This window comes from Oratosquilla oratoria, chromosome 25 (assembly GCF_046742065.1).
Source record: "Oratosquilla oratoria isolate Oo_2021 chromosome 25, ASM4674206v1, whole genome shotgun sequence".
Taxonomy (NCBI): domain Eukaryota; kingdom Metazoa; phylum Arthropoda; class Malacostraca; order Stomatopoda; family Squillidae; genus Oratosquilla; species Oratosquilla oratoria.
In genome coordinates, this window is record NC_134801.1 from 48,121,490 (window position 1) to 48,145,469 (window position 23,980).

General features: G+C 39.0%; 2 protein-coding genes across 4 annotated transcripts in view; both read left to right on the top strand.

Moving 5' to 3' along the window:
- Positions 1 to 10,111, top strand: part of Dus2 (Dihydrouridine synthase 2) — a 25,039-nt gene extending 14,928 nt beyond the window's left edge. For all 3 annotated transcript variants that reach the window (XM_076208709.1, XM_076208708.1, XM_076208710.1), the window contains exons 6-10: positions 145 to 289; positions 5,541 to 5,683; positions 5,791 to 6,013; positions 6,421 to 6,533; positions 8,143 to 10,111. In XM_076208709.1, the coding sequence (XP_076064824.1) occupies positions 145 to 289; positions 5,541 to 5,683; positions 5,791 to 6,013; positions 6,421 to 6,533; positions 8,143 to 8,482 (964 nt within the window). In that variant the 3' untranslated portion in view covers positions 8,483 to 10,111. The remainder of the gene's footprint in view (positions 1 to 144; positions 290 to 5,540; positions 5,684 to 5,790; positions 6,014 to 6,420; positions 6,534 to 8,142) is intronic.
- On the top strand, positions 1,087 to 18,323 carry LOC143038932 (cuticle protein 7-like). The gene is made up of 2 exons (XM_076208711.1): positions 1,087 to 1,154; positions 17,510 to 18,323. Exon 2 carries the CDS (start codon positions 17,621 to 17,623, stop codon positions 17,885 to 17,887), a length of 267 nt encoding a protein of 88 aa, XP_076064826.1. The 5' UTR covers positions 1,087 to 1,154; positions 17,510 to 17,620; the 3' UTR covers positions 17,888 to 18,323.
- The last annotated feature ends 5,657 nt before the right edge of the window (positions 18,324 to 23,980 follow it).

Genomic DNA, 23,980 nt, shown 5'->3' on the forward strand with positions numbered 1-23,980 from the left:
CATGAGGGTCCATTATATGTGACTTAGCAGTAAGAGTTTTCCACTAAGGGAAACTATGGCATGCAGGTAGCTGTATGACAACAGATGTATGTGTAATGTAACTGTATTGATTGACTGATTTTTTTTCCCTCTTCTTCTACATAGTGGTGGTTCTAAAGAAATGATTAACTATGAAGCTATAGAAAAATTTCGTCAGGACACAAATTCTGCAAGTGTTATGGTAGCAAGGGCAGCCATGTGGAATTGCTCTGTGCTACGAAATGAGGGAATTTTGCCTCTGGACACAGTGGTATGTATATTGAACTAGTTTTAGTAGGTATTTTACCCAGACCCACTATACTGTAAATATTATTTCTCCTATTTTTTTCTGGCTAGAAGGAAATCAGAGCTGGGACTGAGAAATGGTTTGGTAATTAGGTTCATTCCTTTAATACAGAATTTGGATATTCATGCTGTGACTGACAAATGCTTGCATGAGGTCATGTTGGAGTGATTTGTATATTAGGCTCACTGACCTTCAATACAGAATTTAAATTTTTTTTTTCCCTGGCTAGAAGGAAATCGGAGCTGGGACTGAAATGGTTTGGCAATTAGGTTCATTCCTTTAATACAGAATTTGGATATTCATGCTGTGACTGACAAATGCTTGCATGAGGTCATGTTGGAGTGATTTGGATATTAGGTTCACTGACCTTCAGTACAGAATTTAGATTTTTTTTTTTCCCTGGCTAGAAGGAAATCGGAGCTGGGACTGAGAAATGGTTTGGCAATTAGGTTCACTCCTTTAATACAGAATTTAGATATTCATGCTGAGACTGATAAATGCTTGCATGGGTCATGTTGGGGTGATTTGGATATTAGACTCACTGACCTTCAATACAAAATTTAGATTTTTGTGCCAAGATTGGTAAATGCTTGTATGATGTGGTCATATAAGACACTTTGGAAAGGATTATCCCCCAGCCACTGAACTCCAAAGCCCATCTGCATCCAACTTTCACCGGAGGTTAGTACTGGATCTTTGGGTAGGGTATAAGATATCTTAACCAACAGTTCCCACTGTTTTTCATCCATTTTTACTCAGAAGGAGAACTAACATCCAGTGACAGCTCCCCCTAGTTCCTGCTAAAATTACCAGATCAAGCACTAAACAAGTAAGACAATACCCCATTTGTAAAATCAGTGGGTTTGAGTTTGAGAGTATGGTTGATTTTAGTTCATTTCTGGGTCTTAATGAACTGGCTCACCCCCTACTTCTCTCCATTAAAGATAGTGGAGAGAAGTGAGCCAGTTGTTGTTTACAGATGATACTGCACATGTGGCAGGTTCAAAGGGGGGATTAAGGTGGTTAATGACGAAGTTTGGGAAAGTATGAGAGTAAATTAAAGGTGAATCAGGGTAAAAATAAGGTGATGAGGTGTACAAGAGGAGAGGATGACAGCAAATTGGACTGTTGGAAGTAAGTCTTAAAGGAGAGAGGCTGGAAGAAGTGGATAGTTTTAAGTACTTGCAGTTGCATGTGGCTGGAAAGGGAGGAGTGGTTGTGGAGGTAAATTGTAGATTAAGAAATCAAGTGAATACCTTGTGGGATGAAAATGTGTCATGAGAAATAGGCAGAGGAGATTGTATGAAAAGGTGATTGGGTCATTGACATTGTATGGGACAGAGACTTGGAATTTAAGAGAGGTAGAGAGAAGTTTAAATGTTTTTGAGATGAAGTGTCTGAGAAGTATGGAAGGGGTTACAAGGTTGGATAGAGTAAGAAACAAGGAGGTAAAGAGTAGAGTGGGGGTGGAAAAGGAGATGGCAGATAGGGGTGATGAAAGAATATTGGGATGGAGTGAACTTGAGGGGATGACTAAGGATGAGGTGGATGGATGGGGTGAAAGGGGCTTTGAGTAGGAGGGGAATGTCTGTTAAGCATGGAAGGGAGAAAGCAGGAGATAGGGGTGAGTGGAGAATGACTTTGTATAGATACTTTGATGCAAGGAAAGGTTAATGGCATGGGGGTTGTGTGTGGATGATATTTTGATGCAGCCTAGAGGGATTTCTCCTCATCTCTATTTTCTGTATAAGGGGACGAAGAAAGGGTGCAGTGTTCAGTTTAAGTGAAGCAGTCTTGCTATGGATGTACTATGTCTTGCTGCATTGCTTCTGATCCAGGGCAGTGGGTGGGAGACTTGGCTACCTCCCTTATAAGGGGGAAAAGCTCTTGGTATATGGGTAGGTGAGGACAAGAAAAAGCATGTTAGTATGCATCACCAAGCCATTGGCTCACAGTCAGCTACTTGCCATCAGTTATGCAATGATTGGTACAGAGTGAGGATTCTCGTAAAAAAAAATTAGTTTTCAGGAATCATGGAAATTAGCCATTTTAAGATGAGAGTGAACATTCTTAATAAAACTCAAATGGAAGGGAATGCAGGTTATTGAGGCTTTGCATTAAGATCATGGCCATGAAAATCCAAAGAAAACAGCCATTTATAAGTAGATTCAGTGATTCTAGAAAGGCAGAGAAGACCTGGAAGATGATCCTGGGATGGTAGACCAAGAATGTCGAAAAATGATGAAATGATTGATGCTGTTAGAAATCTTGTTGAAGAACACAAAAGAATAACAGATAATCAAATAGCTTTGGCCCTGGAGGTATGGCTCAGGAAAATAAAGTTTTTCATGAAGATCTAGGACGCTGCAAGCTTTCTGCACAATGGGTCCCAAAAGCATTGCGCCCAAACCACTCGATTATTCAAATTTATCTTTCACTGGTGATTCTGAGCAAAAATGAGGCTGATGAAGAGCTGTTTATTGTAAGTTGATTTATTATGGTCTATGAAACCTGGATCTGTCAGTATTATCCTGAAAGTAAACTGCAACCCAAACAATAAGTCATGGATCATCTGAACCAGTCAAGTTAAAATCTTGGAGGGTCAGTTCAGAAAGTAATGGCTACCGTATTCTGGGAATTCAGGAGGGATGCTTGAGGACTGCCTCAAAAAAAAAAAAAAAAAAATGCTGATAGACCTTACTATTTAGGTATTTTAAGGAAACTGAGGGCAGCATTGGTAAAAAAAACAGCAAGGAAAGCAGCATGGCAGACTCCTTTTTCACAAAGCACCAGCACATTTTGTAAGAGCTGAGAAGGGTGTGATTCGAGAGTTCCAATGGGAAGTATTTCTTCACCCACTTCACAGTACAGATCTTGCCTCATCAGACGTCTTCCTCTTCCCAAGACTTAAAGAGTTGCTAAAAGGAGCCCAATTTGAAAACATGGATGAAACTAAAAAGATGCTGTAAATACATAGTTTGAAAAGAGAACTGCAGTTCTTCAGAGAAGGCGTACATGGGTGGAAACATTGTCTTTAGAAGTTTATTGAGCATGATGCGAAAAAAGTGCTTATGTTTATTCACTTCACTTAGATATATATATATATATATATATACAGGCACACCTCGGGTTACGTTGTTTCAACTTACATCATTTTTGAAGATACGTCGGTTTTCAAAAACGATATATAAAAAAATAAAATTTAAGTTGTCGTTTTACTTGACTTTACATTGGTCAGCCAATAATAATGGAATCGCATAAACATCGAAAACCATTTGAAGCACATAAATTTATGTTACAATAAATAAGAATAAAAGCATGTAAAATAATATTAAGATTCAGTAACTGCTAAAATACATACCATAAAGTAGTATGGCTTAGTTCACTAGAACATGAAATCAGCTGATTTTCTTATTTATCGGGGCAACAGTAGTTCCAGTACTCTATCTACCATTAGGCAGCATCTCGAATCCTGCAGTTGTTTTGGATTATGATCTGTTTGCTGAAGTTTTGTAGATTTTCTCATTAACATTCACCTGTATCTGTAATATTTGCACCCATGCCTCCTAAGGAAAATCCTAGTGAAATTGCTAAGCGTCATGCTATTTTGCTGGAGGAAAAAAGGGCGATGATAAAACATCTACAATGTAAACATCAACATATTGTATGTACTGCATTGGTAAATTAAAAATACTTTATTTTATTTTTCACTTATTACAAAATGATTGTTTGTAAGCTTAAAATAGTTTTTATTTATTTGTTTTTTGTTTTGTTTTACCGTATGTTATTGACAATGCATTCATAAAGTACAGCACTGCGAAATAAATTTTAGTGATGTAAACATCACCAAATTGTACGCATTGGTAAAGTTAAAGTACAGGTACTTCTTTTTTTACTTAATTACAAAATGATAAATACATGTTCTGTTTGGAAACTTAAAATAGGTTTTTATTAACTTTATCTTATCGAAAATGCATTCATAAGTAAAATACAGTACTGGGGAATGGCTATTAGCAGTTTAGCCTAGGCTACACCAGGCCTACCTAGCCTACATATAAGCAAATTGAACTTACGTTGTGTCTCCTGGAACCAATTAACAATTTAAGGTGAAGTGTACCTGTATACATATACACACACACACATATATATATATATATATATATATATATATATATATATCCATTGTTCCCCTGGTCTTCTCATTGTTTTATGTCATATTGTCCTCCAGGTTAACTCTTTTCTTTTCTTCTTCTTTTTTTTTTTATAATCACCCTTCAGCCCTTTCAGCTCTTGAAAGTTTTCATCTCACTCTACTTTCCTATGCTTCTGTTCTAATCGTCATTTACCTGTTTATTAAGTGCTTTCATTTCCTCCATTGCCCTTACCATGTCTTCTACTCCTTTCTTTGATATGGGTTCAATGGCAGCTCAAGACTGTATACAAAAATAGGGGTGCTGGTAAACTACAATCCTTTTTTAGTATGTCATTCATAATAACTATTCTCATCTTTTGTAAAAGTAAATTAACTCATTTATGATTCTTGTATAATCTCCATCTTGTTCCTGCTCATTGTCAGTATCAAATTTACTACTGTCGTGAACTTTGGTTGCCATAATTGTGAATTACATTTCAGATTATAGTTTCACTTACCTTCCATATCGTGATTTTCTCTTTTCCATTATTCTATTGGATACTTCCCTTATAAAGGGGAAGATGCCCTTGGCATATAGACAGATAGAATCATTTTATAGTCAGTACATTAATAGAATATCCAACTTATCATTTATATCCAACTTATCATTTAATGGAATCTCACATTTCCCTTCTTCCAAACCTTCATGAATAATAAAACCAGATTGTTTCCTTAGCTGGGTCACTTGTCCACTCACTCCAACTGCCTGTTACAATTTGATAAATACAGCACAGGCAGTGATCCACTATTTCTTCCTGAATAGATCAAATAAATAGTCAGAAGACCTGCTGGCCTCAAAATGGCCACATGTTTGTAGCCAGGGAAACTAGGTAACAATTTGCTGAGAGCTTCATGCTTTTGTAGAGGGTAATGTTGAATTATCTGGCCATTAATCATGGCTTGGCTTTGACTCTCTTCTAGCCAGGGACAGAAAACATGAATGTACTTATTCCTTGATAAAATAATGTGTTCTTATTGGATATATGAGAAAGGTGTGAATTATTATGGGGATTTTGTCTTCAGATTCAGTCTTATTTGAAGTACTGTATAGATTACGACAATGCTTTCACCTACACAAAATATACAGTACAAAATATGCTTCGAGATCTGCAAGAAACTCCTAAGGGCAAAGCTTTCTTAGAAACACAAACCTTAGAAGAGCTATGGTAAGGAATGTCTCATTATATAGATAATGTAATATTTGTTAGTTGAGTGCAATTGTTTCTCTGGGAATTTTTCTTGTCTTATATGCTGGTTTTAAATTTTCTTACAGTAAAATTTGGGATTTGAGTGAGCACTTCAGGGTAATAAGAACACATCAATATAAAGTTTCTCAGGCTAAAGAAGAGGAAAGTGGTTCAATTGTAATGCCAACAACCATAGAGGAAGTGAACATTTTAAGGCATAATCAAGATGGACAAGAAATTGTTGAAATGCCACTACAATTTATACGAGGAAACTTTTGCAATGCAGATGTTCCAAAAATGATTTTGAATGTAAGTGTTATCTATCTATATATCTGGAGATTTTTCCCCTGCTTGAATAAATTGTTAAAAAAAAATTGTCATGTCAAATTTATTTTTGTATTTGATGTCTTGTTATTTAATCAATACTTTGGCTTTGTGACATTAATGCAGTATAAGTCCTTTGTAGACAGTGAAGTAGAAAATAGTAAATAAGCTGGCTGGCCAAGCGGGTTAGAGCTTTGTTACTTGTGGCGGAAGTCAAGGTGATGGCAGTTCAAATCCTGTTGCCAACAAGTTGGACCAAGGGCATGGTTCATTAAGTTCCATGCTACAAAGTCCTCTGTAAGGAGCACTGTCCTATCCTCCTGATAGGGGGAATTTTGTGACATTATGCCAAATCATCAAATATATTATATGAAAGAGGGATTTCCTTTCAGACGTATGTGTTTAAGAATGACCTGAGTGGACCAAAGTTTACTTTTGAAATGAGGGAGAAGTTCTTCACAGCAACAGTTGATGTGGGGGGAATAAAGTACCGTTCAACACTGTTGTAAGTATTTGAATGTTATTAAAAAATTTCAAATAAAATGCCAAATTAGAAAAGCCCTCAAAAGGAAGCTGCTTTATGATCATGGACATTTATAATTCTAGAATATGTGTAGGGAGGAGTAATGATAATTATAATGATAATTGTTGCCTAGAATTTTACTGACTTAGCTCATAGCCCCACAGTGGCTGTCAACAGTCCTTTGTGGCCTTCCCGCAGACATCTAGGAAAAAAAATTGGACTGTTGTTTGTATTATATTAGTGTGGAACAGTTTTTGTGTCCTTATAACAATAGGGAGAGGGGAGCATCACCAGTGATCAGCTATCCATATGTGAAAAGATAGAGGAAATATAGGTGAAGTTGAAAGATATCCTGTGCCCTGTCTGGAGACAGTATCAGCCCCTCAAGGTTGCACTTCCAGGTGGAAGTGAAGGAGTTGATGGGTTTTGAAGAGAGGTGGTCGGGAGATGATTTTTCTCTGCCATCCATCATAGGCAAGAGTGGTATTTTACTTTAGAATTTAAACACCTTTAATGATGTTTGGTACAGTCAATAAAGTTACCATATTCATCTGTAATGGGCTAGAATTTATTATTAGCTATGAAATTTATTTCATATTATTCAGTGGCCAAACTAATTTTCTTGGTATATACTGAGGCACTGCAACAACAATAGGTATCTGTATGATAGTTATTGGAGAGAAAGATAGAACACTCAATATCTTTCCCAGCTTTTTGACTTTTGAGAACTGACTAGTTACTACTTCCCTCCTCCTCCTCTTCCTTCTCCTCCTCCTCCTCCTCCTCCTCCTTTTCCTCCTCCTTTTCCTCCTCCTTTTCCTCCTCCTGTTGGCTATTGAAATAGAAACAGAACTACACTAAGACAACAGTCCAATGTGTGTTTCCAGAAATCTATAAGAGGCTCCAAGGTCCACTGCTAACTACAATAGAACTGTAATTTTTCAGTTGGTGAAATTTGAGGCAGTAAACATTATACTGGGCCAGTATACATCTTTCATATTTTTTCTTTTTCCTTTTTCATTAAGTTAAAATGTAGTTAAGTAGCTAGTGTTTCTTTTAGTCTAACTGCATGGTCCAATTCGTAAATAAGTCCATAATATTTGTTACATTGAAGATAAAGATCACCTTGAGTTAAAACCCACATCAGTCCTTTTTAATCTTTAGTAGGATCATGGAAGACATCCAGATCAATTTCAAGACACATTTCAAAGAGAATCATTTCCAATTACAGCATTAACCTCTTTCTGTGGAAGGAAGTTTCCTTTCCTTATGTTGAGAAGAATTGCCTTGCAGCAGCTAGAAGAAATGCTCAAGCTGTAAAATTTACCAAAAGGATTAATCAAGATAGGCTTGAGATATGTTTAACCCTTTTACTGTGGAAATGGGTTTCTTTCAGTTGATTGAAACCTCTCGTTGTTAGCCAAAATATATAACAGTCACAAAATGCAGCAAAAGGATTAATATTCAGTTTTACAGCTGTTGTACAGAAATGGTATGCTGTATAGAGAAAACAGTTTTTAGAGGTAAAATGAATTGATTATAAATCTATATATCCATGATTTAAGTATTTTTATTTTTTCTCTTTACTTAGGGAGAAGAGCCGCAGATATGCTGAACAATGTGCTGCTCTTGTGTGCTTACATGCTTGTAGGGTTGTGGACAAAACTTATGGTTTTGTTCCAGCAGATGGAGCACGTAGGTATCAGCATGCCATTGGGAAAGAAAAGATGGAAAGGGACAAGGCTGAAAAAAGGAAAAAGAAGGAGAATGGCCAAGATAGTCAGATTAACAAAGACAGCAGTGATCAGGATAAAAAGGTGAAATGTAAGAAAACGGTTAATCTGAGTGTGGAGGAAGAGAACCATGTGGTTCAAAATGAACTTGCTAACAACACAGTCAACCTCCAGCATGTTAATGGTGGAGAAAGATGACTGCTTTGTAATGTTAATCAAGAATTTTGAATGTAATGGTGTTGCTTCAGCTGTATGATTGTTAAAGACATTGTTATTGCATATAACTTTTAGCACATTGGATGAATGAAGCCTTTGTGGATTAGTGGGTAATGTTTCTGCCTCAAACATGGGAAGCCTGGGTTTGATCCCTAGGAAGTACTATGCAGTTTTTAAGTCACACTTTCATGGCTTCCCAAGCCTTCTCTTCAAGCTAGATGTCAAAGGTGTAGTACAGTATACCACTGTTGGCACCTGATCACTATCATCAAGCTGGTTACACTGGTTTCAGACTCTACAATCATAACCATTTCAACATACCTGACATTTCACATAGACTTCACACTATCCATCCACTCATTCTTACCAAGTTAGATTGAACCACCATGATAAGGTACATTGTTCCCCAGGGGATAGGCCAGCAGTCCTGTAGTGGATCCTCAAGGCTGCTTATGTTCACTTTTTACATTAGATTGTTTTATTTATTTTAGGCAGTCTCTTACAAGGGAGAAAGAGCCATAGGTCTATACAATTATATACAGTAACTTTAGGAAAGTTAGAAAGAGAAGCAAGTGAATGCCTTGAGGGATTAAAGATTGTCAGCACGGTATGGGGTGGAGAGTTGGAGTTTGAGAGAGGTAGAGAGGATAATCTTAAATGTGTTTGAGATGAAATGTCTGAGAAGTATGGTAGAGATTACAAAGTTGGATAGAGTAAGAAATGAGGAGGTAAGGAGGAGAACAGGTGTGGAAAAGGAGATGGCAGATAGGGCTGATGAAAGAGTATTGGGATGGGTTGCACACATGGAAAGAATGAGTGAAGAAAGATTAGGAGTGGAAGGCAGAGGTGGATGAAGTGGACTTGAGTAAACAACTGAGGATGAGATGAATGAATAGGGTGAAAGGGGCCAGTAAGAGGGGAATGTCTGTTGAGTAAGGAAGGGAAAAGGCAGGAGATAGGGGTGAGTGGAGAATGGCTGTGATGCAAGGAAGGCAGAGTAGGGATTGGTTATGTGTGAATGATATATTGACGCAGCCCGAAGGGATTTCTCCCCATCTCTATTTCACATGAAAGGAGGGAGAGGTGGGGTTGCTGGTTAAGTGAAGTGGCCTTGCTGTGGATGTGATGTCTTGCTGCATAGTTTCTGACTCAGGGCAGTGGGCTTTCATTAGGAGCTAAGATGAGAGGGAGGAAAGGGTGGTGGATGGGAGTGGGTGCATGACTTTTGACTTGGCTACCTCCCTTATAAGGGGGAAAAGCCCTTGGTATATAAGTAGATAAATAGAACTTCAGGTAAGGAATTGACCTGAATGAACTATCTTAGAGTCTCCACCATACTGTAGCTGGCTTTTCTCTTGACTTTTTTGTTATCATTATTTGATCACTGTTCAAATACAAATAAAGAAAACAACATGTATTATAGAAATCTATGTACCACCTACTACACCAACATCTCAAAGATACACCCCCCCCAGCACCAACTGCTTATTGACTTTGAACATATTGGGCAGAAACCTGAATGCACATGCCACAATCAGCAGAGAGGGGGGGTCGCCGATTAAATGAAGCGGCCTTGCTGTGGATGTACTGTGTCTTGCGACACTGCTTCTGACCCAGGGCGGTGGGCAGGGTGCAGGGATGACCCGTCATCCAGGAGGTGCTCAGATGAGAGGGAGGGTGGGAGGGGTGTGGAGTGTACCTAGGGATGAAATGGGTGGGAGTGTTTTTATGCCTTTCCCTTTTTGGCTACCTCCCTTGGAAGGGGGAAAAAGCCTTGGTATATGTATGTATGTATGTATGTACAATCAGCAGACCAAAGTAGAAACAAAATCCTAGACCAACTCCCCAACCTAAACATACTAATCTTTAGTGAACTCGCTATGAAATAACCCCCAACACAGCAAAGAAGTGACTTCTCTAAACATTTCAATGTGCTCATCTTCACTTCAGCCTCAAATAAGGAAAACCATTCATAATCTACTTTCTGACAATTTTCAAATAAAGACAACCATAGAATTTGTAAGAAAAACTCAGCCACAAAAACATAAACTAGAACATAGCAACATTTCCAAAATAACATCCATAGATAAAGCCACAGAAAGGCTCACAAGCACCATTTATAAACCAAGTTAGAAACATATCACTACAAACTACATTAAAAATGCAACTTAAATTTCATCCATAAGACTGCATAAAGAGAAAATAAAAGAGAAGAAACAACTATCAACACAAGAAAAAGAACAACTACAGCAACTAAATAAAGACATTGCAAATAGACAAACAAGAAAGTGAAAACTGATAGTGGTGTACTAGATCCAGAGATGAAAGATTAAAGGAAACGGAATGGAGCACAGTAAAACAAATGAAATAAAATAGAAACAAAGAACACAAAAATGAATTCTCCATCACACATAAAGCAGTTGGAGCAGTACAGAACAAGATGGCATCACCAAAACAACAGTACAATATCATTAATAAGTATGTCATCAATACAGGCTTCAAACCCATGACATCAGAAAACAGGAAAATAGCTGAAAAGATACCCAAGATTAAAGTTAGACAGAGAAGCTACCTCATTCTTCTGCAGCAGATACTGAAAATGCCATCAAGAAACTGAAAAACTTACTTGTTGAAGGATCAGACAAAATATAAAACTATCTATATACCAAGGGCTTTTTTCCCCTTACAAGGGAGGTAGCCAAGCCAGAAAGAAAGTAACTACTCCCATCCATTTCACTCCCACCCTTTCCACTCCCATCCACCACCCTTTCCTCCCTTTCATCTTAGTTCCCCAAGGATAATGGGTCATCCCTGTATCCCGCCCACTGCCATGGGTCAGAAGCAGTCTGACTTCTTCATTCCTATGAGAAGTCAAGACTAAGATCAAACTACCATCTGAAATATCTTGGCCCAGTAGTAATAAAAGCCCTTAGAGATCATCAACCAATCATAGTTGCATAATGGCATAACAATTGAATAAAGAGCACATATAATCCTCATCCTAAAACCAAGCAGCCAGAGAACCCAGTATTCTACAGACCTGTGTATCATTTCTCTTCCAAAATGATGGAAAAACTTATCCTTGAAAGAATCGGAATGCACATTCCTACCTCACCAAAACAACATTGGTTAGAAAAATATCATTCCACCAACCCAATTTAAAACCAACAAGCATTAGAAAGGAGGAATAGTATAAGTTAAAAGTGATGAGCATTCTTTATAAAGTGGAGATTAGTCAGTAATAAAAAGAATGATGCAAGACACTGGTCCACTGGGATGTCACTGAAGCTCCTAAAATTTTGCTTGCACAAAACTATGCAGTCCATCATATGGGGGAACAGCAATGGTGGAAATAGATGTAGATGAGATTTTTGACACAAATAGAAGAATGAATATTATACTCATTGTCTCTAATTCTCAAAAGTGAAATCATTGTATTAGATGATTGATTTGTTTAACCCCGTGAACTCCCCCTGTCAGGAGGCTAGGATAGTTCCCCTTACAGAGCATGGAATTTAGTGAACAATGCCCTTGGTCTAATTAGCTGGCAGCAGGGAATACAAAAAATAATCTATTTACCTGGTCATTTGGTGGTCAATTACCTCTGCTTCCTGGAACCTGCTGATGTTAAGAAATTTTGCTTCACGAGGATTACTCTCCCACCTAATGAAGATTAAAACAAAGAATAACACTGCCTAAGTGAAAGTCAAGTTAAAGAGATGGAGTATATGATTATAGAGTATAGAGTGCAGATTTTTTTTTTTTTTTTAAGTTTAGAAACGGTTTTATATTGTATTTAATATGCTGATAAATTATAAGATATTAAACTTGTTTTTCATTCTCAAGAGAAATGATTACTACTGTTAGAATAGTTAAATGGTAAAATTATCATAATTCCCATACATTTCTTTCTTCTAAAGATTTACAATGCATCCAGTGGTACAGATGCAGTGATTGATTTTTTTGTCAAGGATGAAAGAATACAAAAGACAGCACATGATTTTAAAACGATCTTTACACAATTTGGATGTTGTATTCAATCAGTAAGAGCAGTAGGATTAGAACTGTCTAATTGTAATACTGGCACCCTTGGACTCAATTAGAACGGGAGTAAAAAATAATTGGGGAGGAGCAGTGTGGGTTTAGGTGAGGTAGAGGGAATGAAGATCAAGTTTTTGTAATGAAGCAGATGTGTGAAGTTTTTGTGTAAAGGTAAGGTCTTTCAGGTTTTTATGGGTTTGGAGAAGGTATATGACGGTTAACAAAGGTATAATGGAAGTGTTGGACTTCCTACATCCAATATTATGGGATGTAGGAAATCTGTTAAAGGCAGTCAAAAGTTTTTTATGTGAGGGTGAGGAATGGAGGGAGTGAGTGGTTAAAGGTAAATGTGTGGGTGTATTAGGGTTGCTTTATATATATGGATGGGGTGGTGTGAAAGGTGATTGTGAGGTTGCTGGGCAGAAATTTGAAGCTGAAAAATGAGAATACAAGGAAATGGGAACTGGCGATTCTAGGACTAGGGAAGTGGGAGGGCCAGCTGAAAACTGGGGGGCCCATGGCCCTCCCAGGCCCCTCCCCTAGAATCGCCACTGCGAGTGACGCCATGATGCAGTTAGTACCACAGTAGTATTTACCAAGGTGTATATATATATATATAATTTAGAAATATGATATGCAAAAAAACTGGGGGGGGTGGGCATGGCCCTCCCAGGCCCCCCCCCAGAATTGTCACTGAATGGGAAATGAGTTGGTTATTTGTGATGACAACACACTTGTAGCTGAGGTGGAAGAAAGACTGAAACATTTAGTGATGGAATTTGGGATGGTGAGACAAAAAAGCTGGAAGTAAATGTGTACAAAAGTAGGGTGATGAGGTGTACAAGAGGTGAGGGTGGCAGTGATTTGGAGGTACGTTTAAAGGACAGGAGGGTGGAGGAAGTGGATATCTTGAAGTATTTAGGGATTACATTTAGCAGGAAATGGATGAGTGGGGGTAGAGGTGAACTACAATAGAAGCCAGTAAATGACTGGGGGAAATGAAAAGTGTCATGAGAAATAGCTATCTGGGGATGAACAGAAAGAGAAGCTGTACAAATGAGTGATTGTGCCCATGATGCTGTATGGAGCAGAAACTTTGAATATTGAGGCAGGAAATAAGAGCCTACATGTATTTGAAATGTTAAATGTGGTGGGGGTTTATGACGATGGACAGTGAGAAATGAAGTGAGGCAGAGGAGAAAAAGAATGCTTAACTCGTTTCTTTGTCACGCTTAACTAATTTCTTTGTCACGCTTAACTCGTTTCTTTGTTTACTTAAAATTTAGAACACCAAAATGCCATTATTATTTTTTGAGCACCAACATAACTACTTTGGTTATTTTTATTTATACTTTATTTACTTTTATTTATTTATGAATGAATGGATGAATGAACAACATAAAAAAATCCTTTTGGTGCCATATAAGTCGCTTAATGCACGAAACCTGTTTGTTTATTATCTAACTATACCTTTGCATTTATTTATGTATTCTATTTGTTATTTACATTATTATAGTTTTTATTTATTAATTTTCTATTTTTATGATTTTTTTCTCGCATCCGACCTAGATATAAACCAAAAGGTCTCCTGTCGGCATGCTCCACCTTTGTAATCCTTTGTAATCCTTTGGTAGATAAAGTTGACCACAGATATGGAATGGTTTGGACATGGAAAGAGTGAATGAAGAAATGAATGTGAAAGACAGGTTAGTGGAATAAACTTGAGGAGAGACTATGAATGGAGTGAATGAACAGGGTTAAAGGGGTATTGAGTGTAAAGGGAATGTTAAGCAGGGAAGGGAAAAGAGAAGGGATTGGTGTAATGGCATGGCACAGAGGGATTCCTTGTCTACTCTGTATTTTCTCATATTGATGAGTGGGGGGAGGTCACCATGTATTGAAACAGTGGTGGTACACTAGGTTTGTTTGTCAGATTCTAATGTGAAGGTGCTGTGTGTTGATGTATTACCCTTGATCTGAGTGGTGGTTCAAGAACAAGAATAAACCTTCAACCACAAGGTGCTAAAATGTGAGGGACAGCAAATGAATGAAGGGTGGATGGACCTTATGTTATATACATAAATGTATTGAGTCAAAGGTGAGTCAGGCATTCAGTATCGAATATAATTATAGAGGGAATAACAGAGTTTCTAGTTTGACAGTACTTTTCTGTTTTCTAATTTCAGACCTAGATTCTTGATTGCTATGAAGTTAAGCACTCTCCTAGTACATTAAGTAAAATGGTTGGGTCAGTATATACCGGTACAAACTTCGAGATGGATTAAGTTTGTATATTTTGTAGTGGAAGTCACTGCATTCAGACATATTCAAATGCCTAGAACTTGATTTTACATGCAAAATAATTAGTTTAGTTCATCATCAATTCAAATGCCTGTTTGTGTTGTTTCAAGGTGGGGGTTACTTCTCAACTTGTTCACTTTTTGTCACATGTAAGAAATATGGAAAATCCCACTGGACATTCTATGTACTGTATCTCAGATGACAAATATCCGAGAAAGGTTTAGACAGTGTATCAGTGGGCTTGCTTCACCTTGCTCTCCTAGTCAAGGAAATATTCAAATTAAAAATGCAACAGTCTGTAATGGCAACGATGCCAATTGCAATAATTCAGGTGAAACAGATGCATGACAGGCTCTGGTCTATAAAATGGGATTGGTCTGTCCTCTGTTGAAGTCTTCTTCAAGAGACCCTCTGTTAACAATTGTTGGGGTCATCTTCATTGTCTTTTGTTATTGGCAGTGTTTTCATTGTTGTTGGTGTCTTGGGCTATGATTTCCCAGCTCAGGGGAAGGGGGCGCGAAGCCCCTGCAAGGGAAGCGAGCGCGCCGCCGTCCAAGCACCCTTGGTTTAGCCAGAGCAGCAACGCCAGTGTTTGTACATCATTATCTCACAATTATTATATTTAGATTTAAATTCATGCATTGTTCCAGCTTGGACCATATCCCCTTCTGAACTAAGCTGTGTGTGTGCATACCGTACAATGCATGGTTGCTTTCTGTTTCCCCCATTGGCCAATTCGTATGCACGGGCTTAAAACTATCACGAGTCATTTGACTGTCACGTCACTCGTTTTCTCGACAGATAGAAAAAAGCGAACAAAACTTGTCACGTTTTTCATTAAGAAAAATAATTAATAAGCAAGACTCGTTGTCACCATTTTCCCTCATAATCTCGTCATTCATTTTTTGGTTACAATCATCACTGTTTACAACATTATGATCCATAAAAATCACTTCTTCAACTCAAATTTTCTACCTCTGTTCCTATTACCAATCTTGCCACCACCACAGGAGGACAGAAAAAAAAAAAGATAAATTAGAATGTTTATATATACATATATAAAAAAAAAATGTAGGGTCGAAAGGAAGGCTGTAAACAAAGTCGGCCCATGCCAATGCCGATGTTCTCGCGGCGGAGTCTTGTTGCCTAACACTGTTAGAGGGGTTGAAAGGTTGATCTCGAGAGTTGACACGTAATGAAGGTGGGGGGGGGGCATTCGCCTGTTGTCAGCTCTCCATGGATGAAATGGTGTAAGAAATACAGTTAAAGTTGACAGAGATAAAACCAGGACCCAGTTCAAAAACTGAATGTAAGCCCCTCAGGACAGCACCTCATGATGGAAGTGAGAGGGTTGACGGGTTTTAGAAAAAGTGTGTCCATCATCTTTCAGGCCCACCACATGAACCAGGGAAGTAACTGTCATTGCTCCCGACACAAGCGGAGGGATGGAGAAAGGAAAAATAGGTTCTTCCTTTCAGCCAAAACAAAACGAAGAACTTCGGTAACGACGTCATGCTATCAATGATGATACGACGACGACGACGGTGGTGATGATGGCGGTAGTGGAAGTGGTGATAGTGATGATGGTGGTCGTGGTTGTGATGTAAATGATAGCGATAGTGGTGATGGTAGCGATGGTATTAGTGATGGTGACGGTAGTAATTGTCGCAGCAATGTCAGTGATAGTGAAAGCAAACCTCATGGTGATCTTATGAATCATTGTCCTACTCTTTTTTGGGAACCCGCAGAGGGTCGCTCATAGCCGGTGTGTTGTGCGTCTACCACTATAATCATGGTAACCGCATTTTCTCTCCAGTCTAAAGAGTTCTTAAATGAACGGGATATGCACAAATACAAGTAGTAGAATACTGGTTAATGACTAGAATTGACATGCAGAGGTTTTACTCTCGATACAAAATTCGTTGGTCCTTTCAACGCCATCTGTTTTGGGTAACATGAGGTGCGGTCAGGCTTCCAAATCGCGCGTCCAGACACACACATTACAAAACAAAAGCTACACAAATACGCACACATGCACTTGAACACACATGCACGCACACAAGAACGCAGGCTCGAACGCATGCTAACGTTACCTGCTGTTGTTGATGAAAGGATACTTTCGTGCAGGCGCCATGTATAAATGCAGCTCCTCTCCGCTCAACCGTCAGTTCGCATCGCCGAGTGTTTCAATCCATCAGCAGCATGTGGAAGGTCAGTAGCACAAGGCGTGGCCAAAGCCACACACTCTCATACATCGAATCACACCTCCAAACGGGCTAGCCAAAAAACCCCCGTGGGAATTCTATTCCCAAATTTCTTAGAGATAGAATAGAATAGTCAGTAGCGCTTGAGCGATCACCGATTGTCTAGTCTCGACACCGTCTTGACCTCGGTGAGGGATCGCCTTCAAAGTCTTGAGGCATTATATCATCGCCATTGCTGGCTGACTGTGGCTTGGATACATCAAATCGTCAATGATCTAATGTGGTTCTGTATACATCTTTATCAATTCTAGCTATACGGCAGGCTCCGCGCAGGAAATTCATGTCGTATATAAGTGAGGGGTTGTCATATCACTCTTTCATAGGCTATTTAATGCTAATTTTTGGCATTTCATATTTCCAACATAGATGATTTAATCTCGTCGTTCCTTTCTGACTCCCTTAGATTATCCTTCTCTCCGTCTCCGTGGCTGTGGCATGGGCCGCTCCACAACCCGACTCGCCCCCAGTCTACGGATACAATCCTCCTCCTCCCCCAACCTACAATCAGCCTGGAATGCCCTTCGAGTTCGCCTACGCCGTCAAAGACTACTCCGGCAACGACTACGCCCATGAGCAGACTAGCGACGGTAAAGTCACTTCGGGTTCCTACCGCGTCGCTCTTCCCGACGGACGAATTGAGACAGTCACCTTCGACGCCGATGACTACGGCGGCTACGTAGCCAAAGTGACCTACGAGGGTGAGGCTAGGTATCCCGCCCCGGCGCCCTACCATCCCGCCCCGGCTCCCTACCATCCCCCACCCACACCTGCCTACGGCTGAGCTCCTCCTGGTGAGGATCAGGCCACCCTCACCATTGAGGTGGCGCGTCAAGACACCCTCGAGAGGTGCCTCGGTGTCACTCTGAGCACCAATTACTGAAGTCCTCATGTACATAATCGAACTTTACATAGTTACACCCATCTTCATGCTCACACGCGACTCTCTCGATCCCATACTTATCCCACTTACCATGCACTTCTCATTCAGACCTGATCTGGTTATCAGTGATGAAAAAACATCTTACTCAAACTTACTAATACCAAAGCAATTAGCACTTTCTTCGTCAAAGTTCCAATGTTCTAGTCACCATGACACTGTCCACTTGATTTGTCGATACATAATTTAGGAAGAACTAATTGACACTTTATGGTTGAAGAAAACGGTGAACATTCCTCTTCAGCTCTTGTAAGAGTTGGTCATGTATGTGTTAAGAATAAACAAGATTTTAATGTCATGTTGGTGATTTTCTTGGTGCCAATTTCCATCATATTTTTTGTGGTGAAACATTTTACTACCTATATCATAAACAAATTTAAAACTAAGTGTGGTAGAACGATAAATAGAGGTATGACCCTGTGAGTTTATCTCTCTTCCTGTATATTACAATGAGGTAAATACATTCAGGTAAATGCACAAAAGTTTGACACCTTGCATAACAATAACTATAATGACAACTAAAACAAAACACAAGAAATCATAAACAACGACAACACTGGCAATACTAAAAGAAGAGGAAAATTACCCCCAACAACTTTTAAAAAAGGTCTCTTGAAGACGATTTCAACTGAGGACAGGCCAATCCCATTTTCTAGACCAGAGCCTGTCCTGCAACTGTTTCACCTGAATTATTGCAATTAGTATCATTGCCTTTTTAATTGAAATATTTCTTTGACTAGGAGAACTAAGTGAAGCAAGGCCACTGGTACATTGTCTGAACCTTTCTAGGATATTTTTCAACAAGCACAGAAAATGTCCAGTGAGATTTTCCTTATTTCACACATAGGCTGAAAGTTATAACAGTTGCAATTTTAGAAATGATGGAACGAGCAACTGATGCCAAGGGTCGGGCTAATCTGGTTGCTTGCTTGGAGAAAGTGGGGATCAATGAACAACATGTATATACTTTATCTAATCATAATGATTCCAATGTATTCAAGTTTGGAAAGCTCATCCTTTTCAGGTCTCTTCTATAAATGTCTTTCCTGATTTTCTTTCCGTGTCCTCTTGTATCTCTACTATCCCATTTTATCAGATCCTCTCTATCAATAATTTCCATGCCTTTCATGATTCTAAAAGTATTTATCAAGTCTCCTCTCTCTCTTCTTTGCTCTAATGTCTGTAGCTCAAGTTTTGCTAGTCTGTCCTTATATGATGGTTCTGAGAGTGTTGGTGCTAGTTTTGTAATTGCTCTTTGAATTCTTTCAAGTTTTGTTATACATTTTTTTTGTACTTGGTGACCACGTCGTCGCTGCATATTCCAATCTTGGTCTTATTAAGGAGAGTAGTATTTTCTTCACCATTTCTTCGTCCAGGTATAAATGCCACTTTGATTGTTCTTATTGAATTATAAGTTTCTCCAAAAATTGTGTTTATATGTTTCTCAGGTGACATATTATTCATAATAATGACTCCTAGGTCCTTCTCATTTTCTACTTTTTTATTTCTTCCTCTCCCAATTTATATGATCCCACTATTATTTTTTTTTACTTCATCCAAGTTCCATTATACTAAACTTCTTAATATTGAATTCCATCTCCCACTTCCTACTCCATTCCCATACTTTATTGAGATCACTCTGCAGCGACTCACAATCTTCTAGTGTTCACTTTTTTCAGCAGTTTTGCATCGTCCGCAAAGAAGCTCATATAACTTTCAATTCCTTTATTCATATAATTAATATATATAGCAAACATTATTGGGGCCAGAACTATTCCTTGTGGAACTCCACTAGTCACTTCATCCCAATTAGAGTGTTTGTCTCTTATCACCACTCTAATTTTTCTTTCGTGCAAGAAGTCTTCCATCCACTTCAGCAGTTTACCCTGCATTCCTCCTTCATTTTCTAATTTCTTTAGCAATTTCTCATGTGGCACCTTATCAAAAACTTTTTTCAGGTCTAAAATGCACAATCAGCCCATCCATCTCTTTCTTGTATTACATCTATTAGCCTTGAATACATACATACATACATATACCAAAGGCTTTTTCCCCCTACACGGGGGGGTAGGTAAAAAGAAAAAGGCATAGAAACCACTCCCACCCATTCCATTTCCTATATATTCCACTCCCCACCACCCTCCTCCCTCCCTCTTATCTTGGCACCTCCTGGATGACGGGTCATCCCTGCATCCTGTCCTCTGCCTTGGGTCAGAGGCAGTGTCGCAAGACACAGCACATCCACAGCAAGGCCGCTTCATAAATTCGGCGACCCCCATGTACGCCCCCCAACGCAGAGAAGGAGAAGACGGGGAGAAATATTCTCGGGCTGCGTCAATTTTTTCCCATACATACTTCCTCACCCCCCATCCCCCACCCACTCCCCCTCATTCATCACGGCATCATCTATGCACAACCCCTCTCCATTTACCCCTATCTTCTGTCCACCTTCCGTCCTTCCTCCACAGACATTCCTCTCTTTTGTAATGCCCCTTTCATCCCATCCATCCATCTCATCCTGGGACGCCCCCTCATATTCACTCCTTCCACCTCCGCCTTCCACACTTCTTTTACTAATCTTTCTTCACTCATTCTTTCCATGTGTCCAAACCATCCTAATACTCTTTCATCAACCCTATCTCCCAACTCCCTTTCCACCCCTTTTCTCCTTGTCACCTCCTCATTTCTCAATCTATCTAGCCTAGTAACCTCTATCATACTTCTCAGACACCTCATCTCAAACACATTCAAACTCCTTATCTCTTCCTCTCTCATATTCCATGTTTCTGCCCAATACAGTGCTGTTGGCACAATCACTCCTTTATATAACCTCCTCTTAGGATCCACTCCCAGATGTTTATTTCTCATTACACTTTTTAATCCTCCAGTCTTTCACCCTTAATGCTCACTTCCAGCCTGCTGTCACTCTCTCCCCTTGTACATTTCATCACCTTACTTTTACCCACATTTATCTTCAGCTTCCTTCTTTCACACACCTTCTCAAACTCTGTCACTAACTTCCTCAATCCATCTTCTGATCCTGCTACAAGCGCAGTGTCGTCAGCAAACAACAACTGGCTCACCTCCCACTTTTCTCCATTTTCTTTAATCATCTCCAACTCCTGACCCACTACCCTTGCATTCACCTCTCGCACCACTTCATCCATATAAAGATTGAACAGCCAGGGTGACATAACACATCCCTGACGAAGTCCCACCTTTACCTCAAACCATTCACTCTCTCCATTTCTAATCCTAACACAAGCTCTACTATTCTCGTAAAAACTCTTGACTGCTCTTAACAGCTTTCCTCCTATCCCATATATCTGCAGTACCTCCCACAGTGCCTTCCTGTCTACCTTGTCGTAAGCTTTTTCCAGATCCATAAAAGCCGAAAAAACATCCTTATCTTTTTCTATAGCTTTCTAATATATCTGTCTTACCACAAAAATCTGATCTACACAACCACTACTCTGCCCACCTTCCTCTCACTGCCTTCTCTTCCATTATCATCTCTCCATCTGCATCTTTTACCTTTTCTTCTCTACTTGATTCGCATCCTCTTCCTCCTTTAATTTCCTTCCAAAACATCTTTTTATTACTTTCAAAATTTTCTGTCATACTCTTACCCCATTTCACATCTGCTCTCCTCTTTGCTTCCTTTATTTTATGCTTAACTTCCCTTCTCTTTACTTTGTACCTCTCATACGATTCCCTCGTCCTAATTTGTAGCCAACTATGAATGCCTACTTCTCTTCTACACCTTTCTTTGCTTCCTCATCCCACCACTCATTACCCTTCCTTCTATTTCCTCCCGCCCTCCTTGTTCCACACACCATCTTTGCACACTTTATGACTCCCTCCTTAACCATCCTCATTCTTCCTCCACTCCTAGTTCTACTCTATCCTTTACTCCCTCCCACTCCTCTTTCAGCTTCTTCTTATACCTTCTACCAGAAAATGATCTGATATTCCTCCACTCTCTCCCCTTAGAACATGTACATCCTTAACTCTTCCTACCATACTCCTGGTCACCACTATATAGTCCATTAACGCTCTATCTGCCACCCTTCCAGCCACCACCCTCTCCCATGTGTACTTTTGCTTGAATTTCTTCCTAAACACTGTATTTGCTATCATCAACTCTCTTTCAAGACACATCTCCACCATCAATTCTCCACTACGATTTTTACCTGGAACTCCATACTTCCTAATCACTCCGTCTCTTGGTTTATTTCTTACACTAGCATTAAGGTCTCCCAAAACAACTACATTGACATTTCTCCCTAATCCCTCTATGCACTCATTTATTCCCAAAAAGCCTCCCTTTCCTCTACGGTCTTCTCACTACCAGGCCCATACGCACTTACAAAAACCCACATCTCCCTTCCCAGCTTCACCTTCATCCACATCAGCCTTGATGAAACCTCCTTCCACTCCACTACCCGCTTATTTATATCTTCACTCACTAGCATGGCCACCCCTTCTCTCCGTCGTCCTCTCTTCACTCCTGAGTACCTCCCAGCTACACACCCAAACTCACAGTTGTCCTTTCCTTTCATTTTACTTTCACTCAAAGTCAGCACATCCATCTTCTCACAAACATACTGCCTATCTCTTCCCTTTTACTCTCATCTGTACTACATCACAACAATTTTGCATCATCCGCAAAGAAGCTCATATAACTTTCAATTCTTTTATCCATATCATTAATATATATAGCAAACATTATTGGGGCCAGAACTGTTCCTTATGGAACTCCACGTATCACTTCATCCCAATTAGAGTGTTTGTCTCTTATCACTACTCTCGTTTTTCTTTCATGCAAGAAGTCTTCCATCCACTTCAGCAGTTTGTCCTGTATTCCTCCTGCAGTTTCTAATTTCCTAAACAACTTCTTATGTGGCATCTTATAATTTTTTCAGGTCTAGAAATGCACAATCAGCCCATCCATCTCTTTCTTGTATTACATCTATTAGCCTTGAATAAAAACACATTAAGTCTGTGACGCATGATCGTCCTTTTCTGAATCCAAATTGCCTTGGATTTAGTACGTTTTTTTTTCCAAATGCCTTACCCATCTACTTTTGATAATTCTTTAACAAATTTTTGCTATCCCACTTGTTAGGGAGACCGGTCTATAGTTAGTAGGGTCTTCCTTGTTTCCCCCTTATATATTGGTACTATATTTGCTCTTTTGCAATATTCTGTCACTTTTCCTTCTTTCAATGAACTGCTTATTAGACTATGTATTTTGTCTGTTAGTTCGTCCCTGCATTCTCTCAAAATCCAGTTTGCCATTTCATCTGGTCCATGCAATTTTCTGACATCGAGATTATTGAAGCGATTTATTATTTCTTTCCTTGTTATTTCCTTCTCTTTCATAGGGAGAACTTTCTCCTCCCACTCGACATCTCTAAGTTCTATATTTTCCCTCGTAAACACCAATTTAAAAGGCTTGTTTATAATTTCTGCCATTTCTATTTCCTCTGTGTATTCAGCTCCTTGTCGTAGATTCACTATTTCTTGTTTTTTTTTTCAGTTTGTTGTTTACAAATCTATAAAATAGTTTTGGTTGATCTTTACATTTTTCTATGACTTTTTTTCGTATTTTCTCTTTTCTTCTCTGCACACTTGTACATATTGATTTCTATAACTAGTATATATTTTCCATTTTTCAGGTCTTTTGTCTTTTATCCATTTTATCCTAGCATTATCCCTTTTGTCTTTTAACGCCCTACTTCTTTTGTTTTGCACAAACACTTTGCATATCCCTTTTTCTTGTTTTCGTCTTGGAACATACTTTTCCACTCTTTCCTTATAAATTTTTGTCAAAATATTTTATTTCTCTTCTACTGTTGTTTCCTCCTTGTATATCCTTTCCCAGTCTGCTTTTTGAAAGAATGATCTTATTTTATAATTTTTTTCCATACATCA

Bases quoted from the DNA above. Each gene is read 5' to 3' on its own strand.
- LOC143038932 (XM_076208711.1), top strand. From the start codon at position 17,621: ATGCCCTTCGAGTTCGCCTACGCCGTCAAAGACTACTCCGGCAACGAC.